Source organism: Tyto alba, unplaced genomic scaffold, assembly GCF_018691265.1.
Source record: "Tyto alba isolate M040663 unplaced genomic scaffold, T.alba_DEE_v4.0 Super-Scaffold_46, whole genome shotgun sequence".
Taxonomy (NCBI): Eukaryota; Metazoa; Chordata; class Aves; order Strigiformes; family Tytonidae; genus Tyto; species Tyto alba.
The window spans coordinates 7,228,749-7,235,828 of record NW_024881322.1 but is presented as its reverse complement, the minus strand read 5'-3'; the positions used below and the strand labels follow the sequence as shown (position 1 = coordinate 7,235,828).

Below are 7,080 nucleotides of genomic sequence, written 5' to 3'. Positions count from 1 at the left end.
CATTTCTAGTAACTCCAGCTCTAATTCCGGCTGCTAAGCGATGCAAAACAGAGTGATATTGAAAGTAATGTAAGAAAACAATGCCCGTAAAACGTACAAGGTAAAATCAGTTTGTTTACCGTGGAGTGTTTGCTTGCCTCTGCAGACTGGGGAGAACTGGTGGTCCAAGAGCAGGGTGGGAGCAGCAACTGTCAAGAAGGCACCTGTGTGGCAGGAACGCCCAGTGGCTGCTCTGAAAGAAACCTGCCAGAAGAAGTGGCTGCAGTGCCAGACTCAGCCAGGCTCTGCTCGCTCAGGGCACGGGGCCAGAAGGAGAATTTAATTCTTTACACACTGTGGCACCTGCTAGTTCTCCAGGACCCTTCCTAAAGTATTGACTTTTACCAGGGGTAAATGACAAACTGCCAGGTTCATTGTCTCCCCCATTTTCAAAGAGGAGCTCCAGCCTGGAGCGTTGGCAGCTGAGAACACCACTGGCGCCGCTGAAGCTGTGCGGTGCTTGGCAGCAGCAGGGCACAGTCTCACAAAAAAAGCCCCCAAAAACCTGGCAAGAGCTATCATGCGTATGTGGCCCGTAGACACATCCTCTGTGGGATCACATGGGTTGGTTCTGGTTGCGTGGGATGAAGAATATTGTATGTCCCAAAAAGGCACTGGCTGGTGTCGGTCATAGGCATGAGGTGACCTCTTAAGATGAGCAGCCAAGACATTCACCTGGTCTAAAAGATAAATGAACATTTCTAACAGCAGCTTAAAATAGTGAAACACTGTATGTCTATATTGTAAAATAACTATACTATTTATTTAATTTACACTTTTCAAACTCTGGCTGTCGAATACTCGAGCTACATCACATAATGCCAGCAAGGTAAAGCAGTAACCAAGAATTCATCCTTACAGGGGTTTAAAAACCAAACCACCAACTCCCCCCAAACAGTTCCCTTCCTGAAGCCTCCCAAATTCACACGGATGCCCCTACACAGCTACAGCTCAGCTTGCTAAATCAGCTACGTCCGCTTTGCTCATTTGAAGATGTTCCTGCAGGACTGAGGTGCTGAGCAGCACGCACAACTTGGGCATTTTTGGTAGGCCGGTCAAAAACGATTCACTTGGTAGTCCTGATATTCTCATGTCCCACCATTCTCAGAATTTCAGATGCCAAGGAAGCAACAGCAACATCAGCATGAGAGCTAGGAAGTAAGAACAGTAACATCTGTTAGACATTCTCAGGGGAAAACTTCTTGTTCAAATTCTACATTTGCCTTCATCTATGCCGGAAAACTCTTAAAAGCCATTAACTGCACTGTGTACCCTGCTCTTCTGTTAGGCAGCAACATGCAACTGGTGACTCTGCCCTGTAGCAAATCTTGCGTAAAAATGAATTTCAGCTCAAATTCACAGTAACCGATACCTCACTCAAGCTCCTCTGTAAAAGGAAGATATAATTTATCATGACCCCCATGAACCTACACACGCTTACAACAGCTTGACAGAGGGATACGTTTCCACACACACAGCCCTCACTGCAGCGCTGCTCCGCGCGGGGAGGCAGTTCCACTCAAAGTTCTGCCGCCTCCGGCAAGGAGGACTGACTGCCCCTCCACACACAGCTCTGCAGGTTTCAGATTGAACGGTGGGACCCTTTGCCTCCTCACCTGAGGTTTTATTATATGTGTTTTGCCTAATTTTTCCTTCTGGAAACACATACTTTGTCTAGAATTGGAACAGAGGCTCTAACGCATTACTGCTAGTCCACAGAAACAAGTTTTTTTAGACTACCATCCCTCTTTAGCTTAGAGAGGACACTAGTAGATCAATCTGCAGCTTCCTCAGTTGCTGCTAATGACAAATACCTACTGACACTCCATGCTTTGGGGAGCGCAGAGCTAGCCAGGAAATCCAAATGATCAGTCCACACTATGTAAGCCGATGTCTTAATGAGCAGCAGTTTAAATCAGAAAATTTAGTTATCGGAAACAAATTCATCTTGGCAACTGTCTTCACTGAAAAATAAATGGCTACGATCCCACATTTTAAAATGTAGATTTGACTCCACATAGCTACTAAGCAGAATGGGTTGGTTATGTGTCACTCTCCAAACTGCCTGTTCTGACTAGCTGAGGCTGTATGGCAGAGGCAGAGTCTGGCAATCCGTGGCTGCTACGCGGCAGCAGGCGAGCACGGAAAGCAGCTTGCAATCCAAGCAGTGCCCCTCTCTTGGCACGTGACTGCTTGGCTGGTATCCTCCTCCTTCCGCACCGGCAGAGCGAAAGATTAGAAACCTGTCTGTGAAAAACGACCAAAGCAAAAACACTCCTCAATCACTTCAACCCAGTGATAACACGTGGGTGGAAGGGCCTGGGAGTTTAGACTACTCAGAGGATGGGCTCAGATCCAGGATCTCGGTTGTAGCCTTCTCTAAAACATTTCCAATTCTGCACGAGGTACAGAGAGGCTTCTTAACCGGGTTCAAAGCAAAGGTGAGGAGACCAAGTTTGCTAGGTCACAAGGAATATTCTGGGCAAGATGCCACATAAGGGAATAGGGGGGGATGGCAGAACATCCATAACCTCCATAAACAAAATGGCCAGCAGCTAAACTTGATAAAGCTTGCTAACCCCAGGCTTCTACTGCCTGCCTATTGACAATTTATCCATGTCTGAGTCCAGTACAGCCCCAAGATCCAGGCTGAGTCCCTCTCAGTTTCCTCTGGAGGCAAATGGACAGGGACATGGGTTCCCTAAAGAAGGGGAGGAGGAGAAATGAAATCCGTGAGCTCACCGTGGGAGCCCGGTGCAGCAGAGGCACTTGGCTTACCCTAATGTAACAAAACACTCATCACTGGCATCAGCGAGAATTTGGTCAGCTGAGCATCCTCTATCAAATAAGAGTGAGTGCTGTTTACTTGGGGCTCTGTAGTACGTGGTTTTCTGAGTACGGAAACGTATAGATAACAGACAATTGGAGGAAGCCAGAAAAGCAGGCTCAAAGGCAGCGACTGGGCTGTCTAGTGGATCTAACACTGAAATGCTACAAAATAGAGTGAAAAGTAGTTCTAAAAGAAAACCCCATCTTTTCTCACTGTCATCTTCAGTAGTGGTGCCACTGTCTCCCTTGGGGAGAGCTGATGTTTTATTTTAGTTAATTTAGTGTGTCATACAAAAGCCTGTGAGTCAGCAGCCGAGTATGTGAGAGGGATGCAGCCTGTTCTCAACAGGTTTGGCTAGTCCTTGCTGTGCATCTCCTTACCCTTACCATGTCCCAACATTTCATCTCCACATCTCCCCACATTCCCCCCCTTCCTTCCAACACAGGGTACACCCTCCCATGATGTCGAAGAGCAAATTTTCCCAAACAACTGACCCAGATAAAGCCTGCGTTTGGGAGCACGAGGAGCATTGCAAAGATTATCTTAGTGTTTCAAACACTGATCTATAAACTACAATTTCTCTATGAATTTTAGTTCAGCCAGGAGTGAAATGCAGCCTAACAGCCCATGGCAGGAATGTAAAATTTGTTTTTAAGGGCAGAGAACAGTAATTCATTTATTCATATGTCCATGGGGGATTAGATGGGGGAAAGTCTATGGGAGATGAGCTGAGGTTTGGCCAACATGTTGGGACTAGCACCTCTGTTCTTGCAGAGGAGGCCACGGCATTCCCCTAAATCTCATGTCTACTCTGAGGAGCCACAGGTATTCTTAAACAAAAGCAGTTCTGTTCTTCAGCTGCACATTTGAAAGTAATCAGCTTGCAAGTGCACCAAACACAATTACTTTAAAACAGGGCACAAACGTTGCATTGTGCATCTAGCCCACTCTGCCAAGAACCACTGACCACTATCTGGTTATAAGGACCAAGTGTTTTAAATCAAATACTAAAAAAAAAAAAAAAAAAAAACAAAAAAAAAACCCAACACGTGCACACACATTGAGCTGGACTGTGCAGCACACTGCAGCTCGCTGCAGCTGGGGATCAAAGCACGACGACAACGCGACAGAAGCACCAGCAAGCTCTGAATGAAAGGAGCTCGGAGGAGAGCAGTGCAGGAAGGGGGGCCAGGGACAGAAACCTGAGAAGCTTATACTGCACAGAAGCTGATTACAGGAGAAGACCACTGCAGACAAAAGAGGAGGCGAGCGCTCTCAGCCCTGGAAATTCCTGGAAGCCTGAGGGAACTCACCTGGCAGTTTGGGCCAGGCTTTCTAGAGTTTGGATAAGAGCATCGCCATCATTCTTCAGGCTCTCTGAGCGTTTCTCGTTTGAAGTTATCTGGAACAAAAAGAAAGAACCGTTATCAAAGGCTTAGCAAGAAATTCCTCTCTGTCATTTTTTGTGGGATAGAGGAGAGGGAAACAAGTTATAGCATTTATTACAATTGTAAATGGAATGTGACATTAAAGAGACCCAAGAGAAAGTCCCTTTTACTGAACAGGACTGAATTTTAGACACAGACCTTCTAAAATGTCCTGGCCTAATTAGCAAGATTTACTCTTGTTCTGAGTCCCTGTATGTGTGCAAATTCACACATCACACTCTGCCAATCCTGATTTCGTCCGCAGTACCAATGCAAATACAAGCCCCATTTAGTCTGAATTCCAGGGAGATCTTGGGGAGGCAGTTATTTTCATTTCTCACTTCAGGGAAAAAAATAACCAAGGCTTGTATCAGCCTTCAGATCAGGACACGTAGGCTTTCTCTGAGAGGAGCCAGGTTAAAATCACTGCAATGTTAGCAGTTGCATACTGAAATTTTTCTTGCCCCTCATCACTTATTAGGAATATTACCTGCACAGCACTGTCACCTACAGAGCAGGGGACCGAGTGCCCAAAGCTCTGTGCCCTTTTGTGTCAAGTGAATCCTGATTATACTGCTGGTCTGTTTTATCACACTGATCTGTAATGACTTTTTTTTTTTTTCCTTCTCCAGCCTTAAGTAGCATAACCACAGAGCTCCAAGCAGCCACACATTTCCGGACCAGTTAAGCAGGTGAATGGGAAGGTCACAGGGGACATGACATGAAAACCCACGGTGCTGTGGCACAAATAGACATTGAATACTTGGCAGTTTGCTGAAGAAGCTCTTGTGTCTCAAATAATTACTGAACAAAAAAAGGTCTGCGTGTCAGTTCCTGCTTGCAAAGGTAAATAAATCTTGACCAAAGGGAAAGGAAAAGAGGAGGACCAGAGCAGCTGATTATTTTGATACCGGAGGAGTTAATGCTTGAAACTATGACTTCTAATCCAAAAATCTGGCAAGGACTTTTAAGCTTTAGCATGCCACGGCTGGCCCTATTTACCATCGATCAAGCGTCTGGGTGATGCGCCTTCACATCTCCCTCTTAAATCACACGAGAAGCTGTATTTACAGCTGCCATCCCACCATAATTTATCAGCAGCAATTCTGCAACAAGAGTGTCACTACATCTATAATCATAACATCCTGTAGTTAAGCAGTAACAGGGAACAGGGACCTGCCTGAAGTAAACTAAAATGTATCCTGTGTGTTGGAAAAAAGCAGCGATGCCACTACCTAAGTACAAATCATTGGTAAATCCTGATTACAGGTCATTAAATCTTTTTACTTTCTTGAGGTTTATATCTGACCCTCTCAGTTTACATCTCAGTAATCCATTCTTTTATATTTTTCACGTTAGACACAGAAGACGTTTTGTAATCTGGGTCCTGAATGTGAGAACACCACCGCACGTAACAGGAGCGATACAGCTGCAATACAGGGAGAAACGTGCTTTCACCACAAGGCATTGCTTTCTGTTCCTAAAGAGTGCTCATGCCTCTACCGAACACTTCCCCGTGACTTCTGCAGCTCACCAGCCACTGCCACGCTCTTTCCACTTGCCACACTCCCGCCCTTTGTTTAACCTGCACACTTAAAAGAGCCAGAGGCCATGGGGGGAGGAAGCTCACTAGGACTGGGTCATGCTCCATAAAACTACAAGGTCAAATAAAGGTTACAGGTATCTCTAATTCTAATACATCCCAACTCTTGGGTGCTGACATCTGTACAAACCTCATAGCCTTTTAACAAACGAGCCTTTGTGCACTATACATAGGCAGAGCACTCAAAATATGCTCAACTATAAAATCTGGCATCAAGAGAAAGTTTTAATTCTAAAATGCTCTATTTCAAACAATAACTTAGTCCAACTGAGTCACAGGGTCTGACTATAAGCTTGCCCGTGTTGCAGCATGCCTTGTGTCATTATTCAGAATACGTTTCTGTGGATAGAATGCATTTGAATGGAAAGGATTAAAATGGCTTTATACGCACAGAAATCGTAACGGACAGAAACGCCAAGACCCATGAGATCATCTACCCCATCTCCCTGTTACACTTCACTGTTCAGAGCAGCTTGCAGCCACAAGCAATGGGCTTCTGCAATATCTATCCATAAGGGCTACTCCCAAATCTAAACAAAATGCTTCAACAAGATCCTTTCAGCAGTAAAAGCGGTACCTCAAGGAGGGAAAAGGATCAGGCCGCCTTTAACATCACCAGCAGCCTGCAGACTGTTTCAATTAAGTCTAAAACAAACGTAGGACACGTTTTCTTGAGCGCATGAACTAGGAGCTTCCCGCAAGGCGAGGGGTGCCGGCGAAGAACAGTCCCGTCCAGCCGGCCGGGCCACCCGCACGCACAGACGGGAGGACTCGCACTGACAAAACGCGGCCGTACGCGTCGACGGGGGCAGCTGGGGCTCCCCCACCCCGCCCCTCCATCGCCGGGGGCCAGAAAACCGCTTTCTGCCTACGGCCAGGCGCCCGCACCCCGGGCCCGGGCGGGCATCAGCGCCGCGGTAGCGGGAAGGCTGCAGGCTGAGCACCGCCTGCCCGGTAGCCAGCTCGCCCGCAGCCGCCTGGGGATTTCTGTGTCGGTACTCCCCTGCTGGGACCCCTCTGACCACTAGCATTTATTTGCCCTTCGTTATCAGCCTGAGTAGTGGATCTGATTGCCCCCTGACTGATCAGAAGGTCTCTCGCATACGGCAGATTACATCCTGCCTCACATAAAGCTCACGAGAAATATTGTCTGAATCACCGCTCGCTTTCGAGAGCCAAGA

At 46.7% G+C, this 7,080-nt stretch overlaps 1 protein-coding gene across 3 annotated transcripts in view; it reads right to left on the bottom strand.

The window, feature by feature from the left end:
• Nucleotides 1–783: 783 nt before the first annotated feature.
• The window catches only part of ULK4 (unc-51 like kinase 4), a 241,264-nt gene continuing 234,967 nt past the window's right edge, over nt 784–7,080 (bottom strand). For all 3 annotated transcript variants that reach the window (XM_042806318.1, XM_042806319.1, XM_042806320.1), the window contains 2 exons: nt 4,183–4,271; nt 784–1,190 (listed from right to left, as the gene is read on the bottom strand). In XM_042806318.1, the coding sequence (XP_042662252.1) occupies nt 1,106–1,190; nt 4,183–4,271 (174 nt within the window). In that variant the 3' untranslated portion in view covers nt 784–1,105. The remainder of the gene's footprint in view (nt 1,191–4,182; nt 4,272–7,080) is intronic.